Genomic DNA, 21,674 nt, shown 5'->3' with positions numbered 1-21,674 from the left:
CACCTTCACAGATGGGATGTAGCAGCAGAGTTGTTCGTGAATATTTGTTTTAATCCCTTCCAGAACAAGCACGCTTTATGTTTCTTTGTTGTAAATCAGAATCAAACAACTAAAGACCAGCGTGAAGGAAAGATATTTACTTGCAGTCAGGAGTAGGGCAGTGTGGGAACCTTTTTTCCCTTTTAAAGAAAAATGTAATTTAGTAGAATCTCAAAAGATATTTTGTACTATTCCGTAAAGGTAACTAACGCACCATGGCTGCTTTTTTAAACTGGGATGCGAACATCAATACCTGGAATTTCTTCTTAAACTGTCCAGACACATTTCTGTCTCAGACTATAAATATAAAGAGACTAAGATTTATTACAGTTAACATTCAGCCTGTATTATTATCCTATATTTTAAAGATATTTAGTTAGAATGTAGAATGGCTGTTCTCTTTGCTGGTAAGCTGAAATTGCTAAAGCGTTATCTGTAAGGATACCTGTTTTGTGTGGTGTATTGGCGTCCTATTTACCTAAATCTGTCATAATTGCCTTCCAATACATCTTCCTCTGACACACCAAATATTGAAAATGAGATGGCTCTTTGCTGGGAACTTTTCTACCGAATGTCATTTTTCTGTGTTCATAACTTGATGGTAATAACTGGACGACCTGTAGTTAAATGCGTCTCAATTTCTCTCACTTATTTTTCCTAATCACCACATGGAGCCTTCAGTGCTCAGAGGTGTGATTAGATTTAACCTGCCATCATATCTGAAGAACTTTCTGTACAACATATTATACATTGCAGGAATTATAGATGTAAATGGTGGGTCTAAGTGTAATATATGTATATATAAAGATGAGTTGCTCTCATGCCAAAGTTAACTCCTGTTTATTTTTTTCTGTTTTTAACAGAAAGACTGGAGAGCCCCCACTAATAAATGGCTGGATTCCTTACCTTGGGAAAGCTTTGATTTTTAGAAAAGATGCTTACAAATTCTTACTGGATCAGCAAAAGAAATTTGGAGATATTTTCACTGTACATATTGCTGGTGAGAAATATTTTAGTATGTATCTTGATTTTTTTCCATCAGTGAGGTTAAATACTAGTCCAAATGTTTAGTTTAGAATCTTCCTTAACCCAAAACATTTTTCTCTAGCATAGACCCGTAAAAATCCCTCAAATTTACATATATTGTAGGCATAATAATTGTCTTTAAAATATCACTATCAATGTGTGGATTTATTTGCATCTCTAAGTATATATGTATTTTGACAGATTTTGTAGGTATGTACTGTATGAACATAGATTTTTGTCAGCACATTTAATTGTGTATTGGTGAATTTTTTCCTAAAGGAGAGAGAACTAACATCATCTTGACATTGCACAGAAAAATATCGGATTAAATTTAGAAAACACTTAAGAAAAAAAGTGCAGAATTTGTTCTCACACATTTTACAACTGGTTGACAGGAACACAAGGGAATGAATGACACATTGACTCAGTGATACAATCGGGACTGGGACGTAGGAGCTTCCCGTTGCCAACCTCTTATTCTGATCATGCTTACTGAAAATAACAATGTAATAAAGTATGATATAACCTCGCTGCTTCCTGTATTTATAACTGTATTACTAAGCTAGATTGAATACAAACATGTGAGTGATTTCACACAGACAGTTAGTTGTGGAAGAAAAACAGAATAAAACTAAAATCCTGAATGGAAGTTAAATATATAAATTTTCATCTATCTATAGAGATCTACTTTTTGCTAAAGTCAATGTAAAATCCACATTTTATTGTGTTTGGAAAGGCAAGCTCTTATTAATATAGATGGTTATAATCATCTTCTGCACCTTTATGTGCTGATATCCTTGTTTAAATTATCAACTTTAGTCTATATAATTTTTAGTTATTCCTGTAGTTTTAGAGAGTTTGAAACAAAAATGTTAAGTGCAAAGTATAAAGTTTGCATTTTAATTTTAGGACAGCTTTATATTTTCATATAAGCAATCTTTTGGAATGAAAATATTTTTTTAAAGCCAATTAATTTAATTGAAATCCATGTGTTTAATAAAATTTTTCTTCCCTTTTAAAAATCTGTCCTTTTGTTCCTTTGGAAGAGATTTTTTTTACTATATAAAATATGTGATTTTTCAAAATTTCATTCAGGATTTTATTTTTTTTTTTTGGAAACTAGTATGATCAGATTTTTGCAACTTGAAAGTGAGTTTGGCACAGTACAAAACCAACTCTTGTTGAAATACAGTATTTTTATTGTTAATTTGAATTCACACTATAATAGAGTTTTGGCTTCTTGCAAATACTGATTAGTAACTATAATTCAGATATTATCTCAGTGCATTCATAAAACCAGATACAGTCATACTTCAGAATCTTAAAAATGTTTAATCAAATATTTATTTCTTTTGCCTCTTTAATATTTTATGTAAGACTGTGTTTAGAAGTTTGCATTTAAGCAATCTGAGTGTAATTTAGTTTCAGAAATTTCTATTTCCATGACAAATCAAATTCCATCTCAGATAATCCCCCTATGTTCAAGTGTTTTGAGCCAAGCCTCACTTGATAAAGACTGAGATAAATGGAGTTAGTTCTGGATATCATTTCAGTCTTGTTCCTCTCAGGGAAATGTTTGATTTTGTGAATTCATCATTACAGAGACACCACTTTAAGTTCTCTTTTTCAGTATAAAATTGCTGACCATCAGGACTTCACTAAAGAGAAATAGTTTGTCATCCTCATGTCAGGGAAGAAACCAAAGCTAGTTAGTATCTCCTATCATGTCCTGATCCAAAGGCACACAGGATTTCTGTATGTCTTACCGATTTGACAAAGATGATGTTTCTACACTCGGCAAACATAGCATAGCCAGCTGTATGTGGACTATCATTACTTTACCCCCCTGGTGGATGTCTAAAGGTCCTGTCAAAAAATTCTATCAATATATATTGTTCTAATTATTGGCTCTCAAACTAGCTCGTTTGGAAAATGCGGAACGATGCTTGGAGTTTCTGGCATTGCCCCGTACTGGTAATGCGATTTTGCTGATTGTACTTTCCCATGTGATGAGCAAATGATTGTCATCCCTAAAAGTCGCAAGGGACATGGATGTCATCTTAATAAAGAAATTAAAAAGCACATCTTTCTATGAGAAACAATGTAAATTCCTGACCTGTCGCAGAAAATAGTTCTCTAATTGGTTTTGTGTGGTGGTGCAGCAGAATCGTTTTCCCCAAACGTCATGCCAGCGCAGCACCACTGTACATCATTGTCAGCAGTTCAGCAGAATCTCCCTAATAAGAGGACGATTACATAAATGCAATAGTCTTGGGGGGAAAAAAATAGATCAGAAAAGAAAAGAATAAGGAGGGTAACAAGAGAGAGAGAGTCTGTGGCGTTGAGATGATCGGACTTCCCAAGCCTCTCTGTTTGTTAAGGGTCAGCAGCATAGACAGAGGCTAGGTGAGAACTTAAATAGCTTGAAACAGTTTTGTCATTGTTTCTTGGGATTAAACTTTGTGTCATTTTCCTCTCAAATTGATTGGAGTGATAATGAACCCTGCATAATTGTCTCTGAGACTAACTCACCTTTAAATAAAATTATCTTAGTGTTTTTTTCTAAGTCCATTTGCCTTTTCAAATAGTGCTACTAAGTCATTCTTTTCTTTAAAGAATGATACACCTACAGTAACATATCACATTTTTCTCTGGTAGGCAAAAGGTAATTTACATTAACTCCTTACCAGGCTGAAGTCTGCTGCAAGCATTACAGAAATAACATCCATTATTAGATGCCATCTGAAATGCTTGTCTTTCGTCATTAGCATTAAAATGCTCCAGAATGCATTATTAGAGTAATTTCTTAACTATCATACAAATACTGGCTTCTGTGCTCAGATTTACCAAAGTTGACAATTTTCATATTTTCCACATCAATCTTCTATTTCTAGGGAGAAACTAAATGGAGATAACCAGGCTATTTGCAGCATGGGTTTAAAGCAGACTGAAGAATTGGATAGTGAAGTATGAATTCTCTGTAGCCATTTAAAAAAAATCAGAGGGCTTTTTACAGAAACAAGAATGCATTTCTTGTTTTGACTTGTTTTTACTGTATTGAATGAAATATCTCACTGTATTGAATGAAATATCTTACACTACTGTGAATTGGAGTGTGGCATTTCTATATGTATATGTCCACTTAGTTTTTGGTATTGAAGGGGTTTTTTAACAGCTAACAGGGAAAGCTTAGTCTCTAGTGGTTTCTATATAAATGCCTTCAATATTTAAGGCTACCTGATCTGTGGAAATTGTAATGTGCCTCCATTTTTGGATGATTAGGCATTACCTTTTCTAGTACTCTGGTGGAAATTCATGAGTATCAAGATTTTGGATTGATTTCAGAAAAGGTTACATTCCAAGGATTCTCTTCGCATTACCTGCAGTGGAAAGACATGGGAGTAGAGGGGGAAGCTCTGCATTTTAAAATACCAAATAATAACTGAAAACTTTATGAAAGGTTTTGATTTATTGGTCTCTGACACGGTCAGAGGCAATCAGTGGGAAGAAACCTCACTAGGGACAAAGACAGGATGTGAAAAGCAAAACTAAGGACCATATTGGCACGTAAAAAATTTAAAATCTTTACTTGAGGTGAGAAAGTTTGTTCCACTTCGGATGTTTGCTGTTCAGGGTGTAGAGGAGGTGTTGGGGCATGGTTTTGTAATTAGCAATCTGTTCCTGTATGGAGGAGAGTGGGGTAAGCAGTGTAGCCATGTAGTGCATCTGTGTGCAAGGATGACTGAAATTGTTAAAGGTTCCCATAACCACTCTCACAACTTTCTAACAACCATTAATTAGCCCTAGGTTTTAGTACTTTTCTAATTAAGAGATCTAAAATTGGATTTTTGATGGCATATGTAGACATGCTGCCTTTGTTATAGGGGGGTTCCACTTTTCTGATTATCTAGACCCTTACTAAATGCAGCAACAAGAAATACTTTGGTTTATGTGTTTATATATGTTGTTGACTTGTAGTGATGTGGTCTGGAGCCTGAAATAAGTCTACAAAATGAATTATATTTTGGTACATACTTACTTTTTGCTACCAGGAACCTGATGAGAATAATAAAAACAGGATCTGTAATATTCTTTTTCTCAGGGACTTTTTTTTCAAAATATGTGCTAGTTGTGATTGAGTTTTGATTTTAAATTTTTACTAAAATAGTTTGTTTGTCTGAAAACTCATTTGCTGAAAATCATTTTCTTACTTAAAAATGATAAGAATTGATGTGCGTTTGCTAAGTGTCTGATTAAAGATCACAAAGAAACTCATATTTTGCATCAGAAATAAGCAGATGGTGGACAGATGGTTTAAATTAATATTAATTAAAAATCTTAACTTAAATTGTTTACCCTGTAAATGCAAAGTTAAGAAGCCAGCTTTCATCTTTAGGGTTAATAACACTCCAAATCTATTTATTAAAAATTGCTCCAATGGGCATTCTTTCCAAGCTTTGATCACAAAGATGGTAGCCTCAATAAAGAGCATGAAAGTAGGTGAAAGCTGGAAAGAGAGAGTAATTCTAGGACTCTAAACAACTATCCTGCAGAGGTCAAGACTAAAAATTCCTGCTAGCCTCTTTAGTCAGAGGAGGTCAAAAAAGGGGACTGAGAATTCTAGATCTCTCGTGCTGGTTTCTCAATATTCTTTAAAATTGACTTTGCAGCTATGGTTGATTATGTCACAGTAAAACAAAATCCATGAGTATTGTAAAAACCTTCACACACTGTTGACAAAAAAGAAAAGGAGTTCAAATCCTGTCTTGATATATCCTTTACATTTCCTTACTAGTTCACTGGGATTGCAGTTGATGTAATTGGGAGGGGAACTATGGCAGCTGGTATTGTAGAGGAAGTCCAGAGTGTACCCAGATACCATAGAGCACTGTGTCTGTCTATAAATCAGAGTATGAAATAACTATGATAATTCAGATATCACTATATGGTAACCATGGATACTTGACATTTTTAGTGGTAGTGACTACTTTATCTCTGGACATCTGTCACAGAGCCAGATTTGGTCCACAGTTAAGCATGTAGTGTTCCCGTTAAAATCAAAGGAGATTTGTCCCTTCAGTGAGACAATTAGACTGTAAGCGCTGGAAGTTTTGCTCTTTCCCTGAGTTTGTGACTGGGATGTTTCAAAGAGAGAGTGTACATTTTAATAGGTACCCTTTTTCCCTAATGTACACTCTTCATTCAAGGTAAGAATCAGGAATGCTAAATTTAGAACTATCTATAAAGAGCTAAGACTTAATTGAGCTTTGGGAGTGTTAGCATTTTGATTCATGGTAGTTCTTCCTGCTTTTCTTCAGCAGTTGACTTGAAGCTTAGGGAGAAATTTCAAGACTTCTCTGGCAGGGACAATTTGAAAAAGCATTTCACTTGATGCATTCCTATCCCTCTGTACAATGAGCTGAAGGTATCACTGTGTCACCTCACTGAGGACCCGGGGAAGGGCAGGAAGTTGGTGATGCACTCTGACACAATGGATCCTAACCCTGGGACAGAGTGTATGCCAAAGTGGAGCCTGTGCTAAAAATGGTGCCTGCTGCATTGTAGGCTGTGACTTCACATTCATAAACTAAGATAGTCATGTTATGGGTTCTAAGCACATTTTTTACAAAGAGTTAGCAAAACTTTGGGGAAAAAGAACCAGATGTGAGAGAAGCATTAAATATTGGGGGTTTGCAAGTGCAGTTAAAGCTGTAACTGTCAGGTTTTGAGTTCCTGTATCATGTGCTTGGAAAAAAGCTGCCTAGGTGGCATGTTTTCCACTCCAGTCCCTGTCATTCACTTTTCCTCTGTGCAGGTGAAATGTGTATGTTTCTCACTTCTGCTGGTGAAAACCTACAGTTTCCAAATGTTGCTATGACTCCATACTGTATTTTCATGAATTAGACCCGAGTAGTAAATGACTTATTTCAAAGCACCACAACTGAAGAGATCACACGCACCTGTTGGCACAAACAGTAGATCCATCTACATGGAAATGGCTTCACGTGGATTTTGGAAGTGCCTTCAAAGTGTACATTGGTGGAATCTGCGTCCTGACAAAGAAAATCTAAATAATATTTGTTTCATCTTTTTATTTTTTTTTCCCCAGATTTAGTCTTTGCTTTGAGTTGCTTTTTTCCTGCATTCTTTTTTCACAGACTTTGGTTTATTTTAAGTTATTGCTTCTGGAAGCGTCACCAGATTATAAAAGTGCATGTGTCTCTAATTATTTCCTGTTCTTCTATTCAGGTAGATATATTACCTTTATCATGGACCCATTTCAATACGTCTATGTCATCCGAAATAGCAAGCAACTTGAATTTCATGAATTTGCTAATAAAATGGCATCCAAAACTTTTGACTACCCAGCCTTGTCAAAAGGAAAATTCCCTGAACTCAAGGAAAACCTGCACAGAATCTACCAGTATCTACAAGGCAAACCTTTGGATATCATTTCTGACCACATGATGAAAAATCTCCAGGATATATTTGAATGGAAATGCTCACAAGCAACAGATTGGGAAACAGAAAAAATGTACAAATTCTGCTGCTCTGTAATGTTTGAAGCCAGTTTTGTAACACTATATGGAAGAGTTCCTGCTGCAGATGGCCACAAAGTTATTAGTGAAATCAGAGACAAATTTATCAAGTTTGATGCCAGCTTTCCCTATTTAGCTGCAAACATACCAATTGAGTTGCTAGGAGCTACCAAGAAGGTTCGGAAGGAGCTTATACATCATTTTTTACTTCAGAACATGACAAAATGGCTGGGAGGGTCAAAAGTGGTCCAAGCCAGACAAGATATATTTGAGAAATATGAGCTGCTTGGAGATTATGACAAAGCAGGTAGGAAACTTATGAATGATTGCTTGTCTAAAATAAAATAATTTACTATAGACCTTTGAAATAAAAAGGCAAAATGGCGACCTTGAAATTTTTTTATGTTCTTTCTAATTGGCTAATGATAAAATGTTTTACTCTGAAACAACCCTCTATGATAATTGATTTTTTTTTTGTGCTGAGGTGGTAAAACAAGATACTTAATGGTGATAATGAGAAAGATTATAACTGAGCTGCATTTCCTCCCCTTATTCCCCCCACCCCCCCGACATTACATTTCAAACTATTCTCATTAAGCAGAAAATTAGACTTCAGAAGCCTATTGGTCCTCATTAGCATTCACTGATCCTTGGCTGGGTCTGTGTCCTAACATCTTTTAATTAGCACACTGCAAATCTAATCAGTGTAATAAACGCTATTAATCTTCCTTTTCACTTATTTTCTCCCAGCACATCATTTTGCCTTCCTGTGGGCCTCTGTGGGAAACACGATTCCAGCTACATTCTGGGCCATGTATTATCTTCTGCGGCACCCAGAAGCTCTTGCAGCGGTGCGTGACGAGATTGACCATTTGCTGCAGTCAACAGGTCAAAAGAGAGGGCCCACATATAACATCCACCTCACCAGAGAACAATTGGACAACCTGGTCTACCTAGGTAATTTATTTTTATCTGTTAGGAAGAGAAGAGGGGCTCTCCCGGCAAACTCGGTTTATCACTCATTTCTGTTTACTGAGAAGGTGGAGGACACAGCTGCCTAATTGACATAATAACACCCATTTACATCAATTATAAATTATGTAGTTTATAGCTGTAGATACTCTCATTGCATGTAAACATTAAAGCCTAGGTAATTAACTATGCAAGGTATGCAAAAGGCTAAATCGAAGCTTTGCAATTATTTGAAAAAAAGTTGATGCCTATTAAGTTGTTTGATTCTGAGCATCTGCCGAAGTGTTAACGCATTTCAAATACTTCTGTATGGTACTGCCAAGAAAGACCCTTTTCTGAAATTAAAGTGGGATTGTGTATTTAAACTGCAAATGTATTTTATCCGCAAGCAATTTCTTTCTTTCCCTCTTTACAAAACAAAAAAGGCTTCTAAAGCAGGTTTCTGTTGGGCAATGCCTCCAAATAAAATAGAAGAAGATAAAAATTTGCAGAGAAGAAATGGTGTTTTCAGTACTTTATTCGAAAGAGGGAGCTTTAAGGGAACTACAGTTCTGGATCCAGGTTCAGAGGGAGACCCTTGCCAGTGGTCATTGGAAGTTGTTCGAATCTGGAGCTGTATAGGCCTTCATAGCATCCGCTCTTGGTTTCACTTCATTTGGTGGTACACAGACACTGGCAAGAGAAATGGTGAAAATAGCCCAAGGGAGGAAAGGGGGTGTAGCAGGTAAGTACCTAACCTTTAGACATCTCTAAGTCTTCACAAGTAGTGTTAACAAGGGCAGACAGCAGCTGATTTAAAGATTTAAGGTTGGATAATCCTCTGTTTTTAAATATCAAAACCAATCCCATGGTCAAAACAAGTTCATGTCCATAGGTCTTGGTAGCTCATGACCTGAATTGATGCTCCACTCTTAAACAAAGCTGTGTCAAGGGATGGTGGTGGAACAGTGCATTCTGTGCCTGGTTTGGATCCCTGTAATAGCTGCCATTCTCCAAAATCATTGAGTGTGGCATGTCTCAAGAATCTGTGTGCAAACTGGATTTGATGAGTACAAATATAAAATTGAGTCTGTTCCATTTCCTTTGTGTTAGAGCATTAATATTAATCTTACATATCATGAGTCTACTGAGTTTGTTACATCTGCAGTCATGGTTGTTTTGATGTAGATTTATCTCTAACCAATGGAGAAAAGTATTGAAATAGAAGAGGTATTGGATGGCAGTTCTGGTGAGTATCATGACTTTCTAAGTATTTAATGAACTTCTAAGGAACATGAGTAAAACTACTTCACATCAGAGCTAGCATACACCAATAAATAAGTTACTAAGCATCAAGAAGATCAAAAGAGACTTTAGTTTACATTTAAAGACTGAGATGGGAATGGCCATGAAAAAAAGCAGGGGGAAGGAAAAGGCTTCCCAAAAATATAGGAATCAGAAAATAAAACCATGTAGTTTGCTAAAACCATGTGGTGCAAAACAGTATGAACAGTTTAAAAACATTAGCTGTGTCATTTCTCTGCTTTTTGAAGTTTTGAAGTACCTTGGTAGCATTTGATTTATGTGTTGAGAGGGAAGTGCCACATCCTACTTTGTAGTATTCTTGTAACACTTTTGTTAAATTTTATAATCGTGTTAAACATAATGTGATATGAACAGAAGCTAGATTTCAATTCTTCCAGCACTTAAGTCATAAAGGGCTGGATAGCGTCCCATAAAATAATAATATAGAAAAAAATCTGTACCATAAGAGAATTAGAGTCATGCTTCAGTGGAAAAGGGAAAGGGATGTTTTGTTAATAAATGCGTAGGAGGGACAAAGGTCCCAAATTGCATTGCTTGCACACCAAGAGCTCCCCTGTTGCAGGAAGGCCATTGACCCCAAACCTCCAAGACTGAGCTTTTGCTCTTTCCATTCCTTCTGTGCCAGCCCGGAGCGTAGGAAACTGGGATTGTGTCCCTGCTCTTGAGTGAGGCAGACCAGGTGGGATGCTTGCATGTTCATCACCTTGTCATCTCATTCTCCTGTTTTAAGCGTTCTGATTCTGCGTCCTCTTTTTGGCCTACTATAGCAAGAGACTTTTTTTGATTCTTCATGCTATGGAGAAGAAGCACAAATTGCTAAAAGTCTTTCTCAGGAAGTAGCATTGTTATTATGGTCAGATTGTTTGGGTCTAGGGAACAACATGGCCTGATTTACTCCTAAATTCTAAGCTTGGGTACATGATTATTTCATTTAAAAAAAACCAAAAAACCAAACCAAAATGCAGAACACATTCAACCCAAAATCAAACTAGCAAATTTTGGCCCTATCTTTTTCTGATGGCATTTCTGGAGCATCACCCTTTGTATTATCTACATAACACAATACAATCCCAAAATCCAAACATATTTGTGTGCACAGAGTAACATACATTATTAGACATTATGGCTCACAACAGAGCTCTAATATGATAAAGGACACATGAAAATGGTCTGTCAGTTAAACTGGTTATAATGGAGATGCCAAGGGTAAAGCAGAGATGTACTTAGTGCATGTTTAATGCTAGGCATGTTTAGTCAGTTCATTTGTTTAATATTAGTCCATTCATTTATATGGTGAAGTATTCTTGCCCCAGGTCATTGCTGAATCCCAGATATCCTGCAAAAAGAGCACAGCTTGAAAAATTGTTTTGTACACAAGAAAGGGTAGGGGCCCAAAAGGAGCTAATACAGAGTGTGTCATAATAACACAAAGGCTAAGCACTAAAATCATTGGTTGAATTGAAAGGAATAAATACATTTTTCTGGAATGGGCTGGGCAGTACCATTTAGTTCTGAGTAAGATGCAAATGTACTTGTTTCAGATTATCGTTTGTGTTGGCACACCGTGATGCCCATGGGTAAATGACCCCCCCAAATATTTGCATACTCAATAGCTATTTTCCTACAATACACTCTAATAATTATTGCACCCTATTACCTGCTCTGTGTTAGTGTAAAATTAACAATCCATTACTGCACAATAAGTTTTATAAAACATTTACAGATAGAGATCATGTTTAATTAAAATTAACTTGCCTACGAAAGCCAAATGCACTTATGATTCGCAATGACCTTTTATTACCTGCAGTCCCTTGTTTTGGCTGGATGATTGACAGCTTGCTGTTTGGCTACCATGTTGTATTTCAGCTGACAAGACTTTTCATTTTAACTCAATTTGCCTGCCTATCACAAGCTGGTGGCAGGCCAGGCTCAAGTCACCCAGCTTTGCCTCAGCAGCTTGCTCTATTTCTCATTAGTACGCATTTATTCAGTGGAAATTGGAAGACAAATGCTTGAAGGCATGTGAACTAAGTATAGCAAATTAGGGTTTAAAGACTGAATATTTATAAGTATATTGAAACAGTTTTAAAAAAAAAAAGTCTAGAATGAATTGGAAGCTGAGTGCTAGCTTTAGTATAAGAGAAATGAAGAGAGAAGTGGGAGGATTCTAAGAATAACAATACTATGAGAGATATCTCTCTCTCTTCCCCCCTCCTTCTCTCTCTAGAAAATATGTAAAATCTCTCTGACAACACCTTATCAAACAACAGCCTGGCTTCTTTATGTAGCGCTTGCAGAGTGAAGTTTAGCATCTCATGTGTGTAAGAAGGGGGGAAAAAAATGAGGGTCATGTTCATTTGCTGCTTGGTTATCCCTTGGTATGCTTTAAATTGCCTTGTTTGTTCGGCACAAGCACAGAAACAGATGTTGCTCTACCGTGCTGGATAATTTACTGTACCTCACGGTGCAGAATGGAAGGCCTCCCAAGCTACCCAGCTGGTCTGTCAGCAGCGATGGCTGGTGTCTGCTGAACTATGACAACTGCAAGTAAAGGCTGCAGTTTTATTGTGCAGTTGTCATTCCTCTCAATGTATAGCTCTGGCATTTGTGGAAAGCTGACTGTCTATTTTTTTAATGCGAGCCTGCAAAGCCATATAAGCTCCATTCTCCTTTGTTGATCATAATGTGACTCATTACTTTTGTCATCTAATGATTATCGGCATGATCGCTCAGAGCAAGAGCCAAGCTCGCCTTCCACACATAACTGGTACTGGAAGGTAAAACAGATTTGTCATTTACGATCTGACCGCTAATCCACACTTTGTGCTCCATTATTGTGATTAACTTCTGCATAAGATATGCTGCCCAATTGTCATTTGAGATCCGGCAGCAGGCAGGGACTGCCACGCTTTCTGGGAGGATGTCCACCGATAGGATGTGACCGCATTGCTTGGCTGGTTAAACGTAAACCTGCTATTTTGCCACGGCACTTTATAATTATTTCTCTTTTTTTTTTCCCTCCTTCCCTCTTCCTTATTTGATTTCTGCCATCTCTACATATGTCACCACCACTTGCAAATGGTGGACTGGTACAAAGCTACCAGCTTCATTTTCTGCAGGTTGAAGGCAGTCTGGAGCCAAGGCTGGACCCTTCCTTTGTACCACGTAAAGTTTTGTTGCCAGAGCACTGCCAGTTGAAATCTATCGTGTCAGGTGCCTTGTGGCTATCCGCAGTAGAGGCCATCTTCTGGAACCAGGGTTCTTTTCTGGCTTCGTCACCAACAAGCCGATTTGACTCTGCCTGATTATAGTAACGAAGGCAGTCCAAAAGAATATGCACAGACTCACTGTACGTCACATTGAATCACGGCGCTGGCCACACAAAGCTGACCGCAGCCTCATTTCTTTAGACAAATGCATGCTTAAGGAAAAACCTCCTGCAAGAAAGCATCCAGGGCCACTTTATTTGCTATGCATGCTGCACCAGATTTAATTTTTAGTGAAAGAACGTTTGTTATTATTTTTTTCAGAGGCATCTACACTGGGTAACTACTGTCTCTAATAAACTAACCTTTTGGGTGCAGCAATGGCAGTGCCTTGGTGAACACTTAGAGAAGGCTTATTTGATATCACAAAACGTAAATGCAGACACAAATGGATTATTACATGCAAATGAAACCCTATTTTAGGCTGATTTTCACACTAATGATTAGAAGGAATCAAGTCACATATAACAGTGCCCATACAAGCTGGTGGAAAAATAGTCAGTTTTGATTACAAAGTGAGAGATGCAGCCCTAGACAGGAGCTACATGCTGATATACATGCTATCAGAATGATTTATGCAAATTATGCATATTATTCCCAAAGGAATTCCTCCTCAAACTGCCAGGATAAATTGCCGGAAATTAGCCATAAAATCTGTCGTGCTAGGAGCAAAAGGTGAAGGCCACTGGGAAAGCAAGGACATTCAGCTTCTGGAGCCTTCCAGAATGTGATGGTGGAGACAGAAATCTTGCTTTCCCCAAACCTAAAAGGACCATGTTTTATTTCCTCTAGGCCAATTAGAAGTGTCTTTCTCTCTTAAAATTACTAGGCAGATAATGAATTGCTTTCATTCACGCTGACCACAACAGACACTGTAATTTGGCAGCATTGTGCCTTGAAAAGAAAATACATTTTAAAATTCTCAGAATGACTACAGAATTAGCAAGCAGAATGATTTCTAATGTGTAGTCCTACCATTAAATCCAACATCTTTTAAAAGGCAAGCTAAACAGCCCCATGTATGCTTTCGCTGGTATTTGTTTGCAACCACCAAAATATATGTAAATGCATGAAGCGTTCATGTCTTTTGATTGCGTTGTTTTCAATGTGATGGCTGAATAATGACTTTCCACCCAAAACTTGGTGCTGCGTACAGCCTACAGGATTTCTCATCACCATCAGTGAGAATCACTTTGGGATGTTCAGCATCTCGACTGCCCCACCCCAACCCTTCGGGGTTGTGTATTGCCTCCTCCTGGTCTCTGCTTTATGTTTGGTTTTGCTTGTGTGTTTTTTTCCCTTTATTTTTTCTCCTTTAGCCTGCCCTACTAAACTCCTGGAGAATCAGCAGCTGTAGCCATGTATAACTTCCAGTCATCTCCCATATTTCTGATGCTTCCCCCCCTCCCTTTTGTTTTATTGCAGAGAGTGCCTTAAACGAGAGTTTAAGAATGTGCTCGTCCTCCATGAACATCCGCATCAGCCAAGAGGATTTTGTTCTCAAGCTTGAAGGGAATCAAGAAGTCGTTTTGAGGAAAGGAGACTGGATAGCCCTTTACCCGCAGATTTTGCACATGGACCCTGAGGTCTATGAAGATCCTAAGGTAAACATTCAGCTGGTGCTACTCTTCCTACTCCAGGCACATCGAAGCAGCCAAGCCTTTTGTGATCTGTGGGTTGGTTTTTTTGTTGTTGTTGTTTTTTGTTTTTTTTTTACTGCTGTTCCTTCTTGTGGAACAAATCTTCCTAGTTTCAGATGTATTTTCTAGGGCCCTGCAGGTCAAAGGATTCATGGCCTGAAGAGAGAAATATGGTGATGAGACTGTCTGCGACTGCTTTCAAAGGAATTGACAATTGCACATTGACTACCATAAACTTTAGGCTAAATGTGGGCTTTGTTTGGCAGTGGATCATTTGATACCCAAGGAGGGCTGAATAATAGAAGGTGGTTTAAATAGCAAATAATGTGGGCCATTTAGCTAAGTGCCCGCAAAGCATCATTGACTCTCTGAAGCCCTATAATAGCAGTGTCTTACTTGAGCCTTATGCTTTTTCACCTCCCTTCGTAGGGATTCACCCCTTCTTGATCAATTAGAGTGTTGTGAACTTGAGACTGTAAAGCTGTTGCTCTGCAGTGAAGCTCGGAGGGTAATTGTGTCATCTCCTTGTATTTTTCTCTGACGCTCAAGTTAATGAATATCAAAGACTCGAAATTAATCCACCCTGCCTCAGCTGTAATACAGCTTCAGAAGTTCACCACCTGCATGCAAATTGAAATAGTCCTCCTCTCGGCTAGGTTGCTCCCCAGATTGCTGTCCCCAGCCCAGGGTGCCACAGAGGAAGAGCAAGAAAGAGCAAGGGTGCACGCTGAGGCTGTTAAATGGCTTGTCTATCTGAGAGGCAAGAGCTTGTACCTCATCCATTCCTCACCCCTATTTTCCTAAGCAAGTGGCTGTCTCCCAACCATGCTGATTTCCATCCTTGGCATTTGAGCCAAAAAAGAAAGGAACTGGATTTTTTTACATGTTTATAGAAAGCCCGTGTTAGAGACATTGCTCTGTAAAGCTCTCCCTTTCAGCAATTTAAAGATGAGACGTTGCAAAGAAAATATGAAATTCAAGTGCCTCGTTGGTGCAGGACAGCATTTCGTTGTGCAGGAGCTCCGCCAGCCTCAGTGAGAGGAGGTGTGGAGCATGTTGGAGTCAGCAGGAGTAAGGTATAGTCACTGGGATGAACATTGGAAGCACAAGAATGAAAATTACATTCAGAGGAGCTCTGCTGGCTGTCCCCACCCAAAAATGAAGATAAAGCCTGCAGAGAAAAATCAGGGTTTTAAAAATAATCCATCTATTGGCAAATAGCTGATTAATATTTTTATCCTTAAAAAAGGATAGATAACAGCTAACAAATAAGCTTTTTTTTTTCGTTTTATCCTTAACACTTTATTTTGGAGAACGTTATTGATTTGTCAAAAGTCCATCTGTTTGTTTAGGTCCTAGACCAAAAGCATCAGTGTGGAAACTGATCTCCTCCCTTATCCAATAATTGCCGGAATATATTACCATATTTCCATTGCTTGAATATATCTGCTTAGTATCAGCTCTGCTCAGCTTTCACAGTACAGCTTTAGTTCATATATTTTATCCTTTTGATAGTGAATGAGCAATCCACACATTGCAGTACATTGATTTCAGCACATGGGCCCCTCTCGAAAAGTGGGGAAATCACTGTTCTGTTTGGTTCTTAAAATATGCAGTGTGCTTTCAACAATAACTACTGAGGATCAGATAGAGATGGAGAATGAATTTTTTGAAAGGTGCAGTCTTGAGCTTGTCATGTATTTAGGGAAAACTTTTCCTGGGAAAACAGGCAGCTTGACGAGATAATTTTGTAGCAATGCTTTTTCTCCTGGATACATAAATTTAAGTTCAAGCTATCTTGTGCTTTGCACCATGTTGTGTAAGTGTAAGCATATATTTCTGACCTCTTTCTCCACCCATTAAGGCCAAAATAAATTAGTCAGTTTTCTATAAAGTGTATAAGTGAATCCCTAAATTCTAACTCAGCTAGTTATAGAGCTCAGTAAATGAATTCTGCAAAACCCAGAGAGTAAATATCAGGAAACCCTGCAGGAAACCCTCCATGGTGACTTCCCAAACAAAGCTAAATACAGTATGTGACAGTAAGAGACTTAGATCAATCACAGGAGATTGCTCAGTTTTCATAATACTCATAGCAGCTCGTCCACACAGAACTTCACTGCCTGTTTTTGCTCAGTGTCCTGACCTTTTCCTTGCTGACAGCCACCATGTCTCTTTCAGGAGACTTTGTGCATGGCTGAAAGCTCCTTCATTTTTAAAAATTAGTCTTTATTTAGCCAGTGAACTATCTTTTAAGGAAACACTACTCAACTCAAAGGGCTTCAGTAGCACTGAGTTTGATGTCACTGTCGTTGGCTACATTCCTGTCTCACACTTGTTTTCTGTTTTCCCTATTCCTTAGACAGCAATTTATTTTTTGTTAAAAGCAATTTTAAGTCTCAGAAAGCTCTTAATTTGACAAAGCATAAGGTTTGACCCAGTGTGTCTGTGTGTTCAATAACAGAGTTCTTAATTGCTCCAGACACCAGAAGTGCACCTTGTGAAAATGTTTGAGCGAAGTGAAGAGCTCTGGGTTGGGTTTTTGAACTACTGCAGTTCATATTTAGCGGTGCTTTTTTAGACCAGCAGGATTTAGAATTCAGGAAGTAAATCTTACGGTATTCTGGGCTTTCATTTGTTACTGTGCTGCTTCAAATGAAGCAATAACTTCCTGGCAGAAAAAAATAAAGGCATGCTTCCTTTTGGCTCGGGTGTTCAAAGAGACTGAAAAGAATTACTTGTCAGTGGAAGCAAAAATAGAATCACCTTTATATTTGTGGAAAATCCAGGCCTCTGCCATTTTTTGAAACAAGCTCCTGTTCTTCAGCACCCAAAGTTACATTCCCTCCAGTGCACCTAGTACTTGTTCCCTGTCACACTGACCACCTCCCCTGACATTTGTTTCTCAACAGCAAGACCTGAAGTGCATGATTTTCAGGGCCTTTAATCTATCGGGTAGATCAGTATCAGTGTATTTTTAGTGGTGGTGTGGGTTTTTTTAATCAGTTGAGGTCGGTTTCTGTCTGACTGACTTGTTCCCAGCCAGCTCCAAATGGCTGCTGCTATAGCAGATGTATGCAAAGCAGGACAAATGCTAATGAGTGACCATAAGCAAGAAGTGCCTGTCATTTTTATTCAAAGCATGCAGGAGGGTTTTGTAAGTGGTTAATTTGCCATTGACTGAGTGAGGATGCCAGATCTCCTTCATTCAAAAACACAAATTATCTCTAAACAGGGATCCTGCTACTCAAAAATAGTCAGAAATATGTTCCTTTTATGGAATGTAGGTTACAAGTGTGACCTCAAGCCTTACTTGAAAATGGTCATATATGTAGGTTACAAGTGTGACCTCAAGCCTTACTTGAAAATGGTCATATATAATGGTCAGTCACTGGCATTGTCCTGATTTGCTCACAGCTTCTGCAGCAAAATATTTGAAGGTAAGATATGGCAAATTAAGCAGCAACCATCTCCACTGAAAGGAAAACTGACTGCAAAGCATTGGAGTTTTCAAATAATTCGGTGCAAAAGAAGGATGGATTTTGCTTTAGCTTGCAAGAGCAAAATTGGTACAATGCATTAATTTATTCATAGACATTTTCAGAATTTGGCAGATTACCTTATTCATGATGTATGTACCACACTGAGTGCATATGATGCTTTACAAGAAAATTGTCCTTCCACTGAGGTTCATTGTCCCTGCTACAAAGCGGTCAAAATCTAATTACAATCAATATAGGCCAGACACTCAGTGGATGAAATGTGGAAGTTGAAGGAGCTTGATGTAAAAGGACTAAGCTAAATAAGTGGATTTAAAGGGTGTTCTTTGCAGGGAAGATAATGTGAGTTAATGAAACTTGAGGGAACCAACTAAAAAGAAGAAGCTGTCAGCTCCTTGTCTTCCTCTTTATCTTATTTTCTGGGTTTCAGACGCGTTACCATTGTGCAAAGAAAGCAGCTCGTGTAACCGCCTTGTTAAATATCACGCTGTCTCTCTCTTTCATTTTCAGGAGTATAAGTTCGATCGATACATAGAGAATGGCAAGAAGAAAACCACATTCTACAAGGCAGGAAGAAAACTGAAGTATTTCCTAATGCCCTTTGGCTCTGGGATCAGCATGTGTCCAGGGAGGTTCCTCGCAATGAATGAGATGAAGATGTTTCTTTTCATACTATTGTCTCATTTTGATGTAGAACTAGCAGAAAACAAAGCTGTCAGACTTGATAACAGTCGCATGGGCCTTGGTATCCTCCTGCCAGACGTTGATATTGCCTTTCGTTACAAGCTAAGGTCCTTAAGAAATTGAGCAGCTGCCTATATGCTTCCCACTAATATCCGTGTTTGCTCTGTTTCATCACTCAGCTTTGTATTTTTGGAAACATTTTCTTTTCCCTCTCTGCTTTTACCTCCTTCCTCTTTGTTCCTAAGGAGAAAAGCCATTGGGCTGGAGGTAAAGACCAGATGCAGGGACGTGCAACCTCAATTTGTCCTGCTTGAGTTGTGAGAAGTGAGGTGACATGACAAGAGTCTGGCCAAGTAAATAGCCCAGCATCTCTCCAAGGTGCATCCCCATACTCTTGACCATGAGATGAGCAGGATTTGCAGGGAGGATGAATCCAGGTCACTTACATGGGAAATGGGCTCAGCAGCCCTCTGTCACGCGGTTAGACTGGGAAGTCCCATACACCCATCATCTAGAGGAATATCAGCATTTGCTCTTAGAAGCATAATAACAAGAAAGGGGGAGGATCAGAGAATGTCTTGTGATTATTATCCTAACTTTATATTTACTTTATTTCTTTCATGGTTTTGAGTGTCTTAGCCCTTTATTTGGGAGATGTGATGGAAGTTGTGTAGGGTGGTGGAGGATGATTTGCAAGAATGTCTTACAACACGTTTCTAGCTTCAGGTTTATGTACTGAGGGTGAATGCTTTGCTTTCTTGCTCCTTTTTTTATGTAGTGCAGTGCAGTGCAAAAAAAAAAAATTAAAATATATGATTTCTTTCCTGCAGTCATTTAAAGTCAGAAGGGAAATTCTGTTGATTTTAATAGGCTCTCGATCAAGGCTAAATTATATATTTTGGCTTTTGAGTCCCCCAGAAAACCATATTCTTCAGGGAAAAAATATATAAGCCTGTTTGAAATTATTCTATCACCTCGAAAATTAGTTTCTCTTTCTCTCGCTGTTTCTTAGTAACATGTTCGTGCATTTATTTTGACAATTTCTTACATTTTTTTAATTTCTCCAAAAAAGCAAAAGAGAAAGAGGGTTTCAAGGGCAAGTGTGGTATCTAAAAATGCTTTTTAACATTGTTTTACTTTGTCTAAGTTATGCATATGCAGAGGAGTGTGACCTGTGTTTGGAAACAGACTTGTCCATCTGCAAACTGGAAAACAGGCTCTTCCCTGGGGCCAGAATTTGAGCAAGTGAAAACCCTGGGCAGCCGCAGAAGTTTATACTGGCTGCCCAACCTGCTTCACTGGGTGCCCAGCTCTTGTTTGGAAAATTAATTTCCTAGCACACAAAATCTGAGATTTTGGACCCTGTTCTCTCTTCCCAGCCATCTCTTCAGAGATTGATGAGGATTCCCATGGCTGCCCAGTCTCAATTTGCCAAGATGATAATTGTGACGACAGAATTGCATTCCTAAAAGACATCTCTCTTTGGGATGTGTCTTTCAAAATCAGAAATTCTTAGTACTTACATACTAAGAATTATTTATGGTTATTTGTGTAAATAACTGCCTATTCAGTTATTTGTGTAAAGCACATACCCTAAATAAGCATCAGTATCAGTAAAAAGACTTTCAGAGATTGGTACAGCCCCATTGCAAATCCTCCAAGAAAAAAATTGTGGTTTTGTGAGATATATTGGATAAACATTTTCTCTTTGCATATAGTATCAATAATATCTACAAATTTGGAGTACATTTATGTTAAATAGCTTTGCAATTGATTAAATGCTTTAACTTTACTTTAACATTTAATCAACAGCAAAAGCTGGTTATTGCTTCGTGCCACAGAATAAAATTGGTTTTTATGGAGACATTCTTGTACTCAGGTTACTTACTCCTGTGGTTACTCTGTAGAAGCTATTCTGTATACTCAGCTGTAGCTCACAATCCAGTTTGGATATTAGAGTCTGGTTTACTGAGACAGGGAATGTTCATATCATTACTCTGTTGACTGTATTCCATTATTGCTTATATGTAAGCTGTAAAATGTCTCATGCTACAATTATGATGAGTCCCTCTTTGGCATCCAACTTTAAAACAAACCTGAAGCAACTGTGAAAATAACAGTGGGTATTTGTTTTAAACAGAAGCCTCTTTTTTATAATTGTATTCTATTTTTAGGATTTTGAATTAGAGTATCACTGGCTGCTGCATAATTTGATAGGGCATAATAGGACTGTGCCAAAAGTACATGCAAATCATTAGTGGTTTGAGATTAATTGCTGATCAATTTGTATAGTATCTGTTCTGAAATTAAAAGAAGAACTACATTGTCTCCAAAGAAGCAAATTAAATCTGCATGGTATGTTCCACATAAAAAAAAGAAAGAAAAGGGTCAGAATCTTTCCCAGGCATTGCAGGAATCCTCTATGAAGCTGCTTGGAGGCCTTGGATCAGAGTTACAGAGCACCACACAAGAGGCCAGCATTCTTCTGGGATAAAAGTTGCTTGCTCTTTTTGCCCAGGAACCAAAATAATCAAATGCAAAGCGCGGTCTGCCCAGCCTGGCCTGGAAGTGTGTCCCTGGTAACCCAGGCTCCTGATAGATTGGTTTGGCTGGTAAGCAATGCATCACTACCCTGGCATATCTCAGCTGCTGAGGAAGTAAACCTTGTCCCCGTGTAAAGTCATGAGAGCTGGAGCTGGACAG

At 38.2% G+C, this 21,674-nt stretch overlaps 1 protein-coding gene across 2 annotated transcripts; it reads left to right on the top strand.

The window, feature by feature from the left end:
• Positions 1-906: 906 nt before the first annotated feature.
• On the top strand, positions 907-21,055 carry LOC117003337 (cytochrome P450 7B1). 2 transcript variants are annotated; one of them, XM_033073223.1, is made up of 5 exons: positions 907-1,039; positions 7,315-7,911; positions 8,355-8,561; positions 14,573-14,751; positions 18,798-21,055. In XM_033073223.1, exons 2-5 carry the CDS (start codon positions 7,335-7,337, stop codon positions 19,092-19,094), a joined length of 1,260 nt encoding a protein of 419 aa, XP_032929114.1. In that variant the 5' UTR covers positions 907-1,039; positions 7,315-7,334; the 3' UTR covers positions 19,095-21,055. The 2 variants fall into 2 exon arrangements, with proteins under 2 accessions (XP_032929114.1, XP_032929110.1); XM_033073219.1 differs by having other exon boundaries at positions 907-1,054.
• Positions 21,056-21,674: the final 619 nt, after the last annotated feature.

The sequence above is a fragment of the Catharus ustulatus genome, chromosome 1 (genome assembly GCF_009819885.2).
Source record: "Catharus ustulatus isolate bCatUst1 chromosome 1, bCatUst1.pri.v2, whole genome shotgun sequence".
NCBI lineage: Eukaryota > Metazoa > Chordata > Aves > Passeriformes > Turdidae > Catharus > Catharus ustulatus.
This window is presented reverse-complemented; position numbering and strand designations above follow the sequence as displayed.

Excerpts from the sequence above, each read along its gene's own strand:
- LOC117003337 (XM_033073223.1), top strand. The coding sequence starts at position 7,335 with ATGGACCCATTTCAATACGTCTATGTCATCCGAAATAGCAAGCAACTT. Across the intron at positions 7,912-8,354 it reads TGGAGATTATGACAAAGCAG|CACATCATTTTGCCTTCCTG; the intron begins GTAGGAAACTTA and ends ATTTTCTCCCAG. Across the intron at positions 8,562-14,572 it reads GGACAACCTGGTCTACCTAG|AGAGTGCCTTAAACGAGAGT; the intron begins GTAATTTATTTT and ends GTTTTATTGCAG.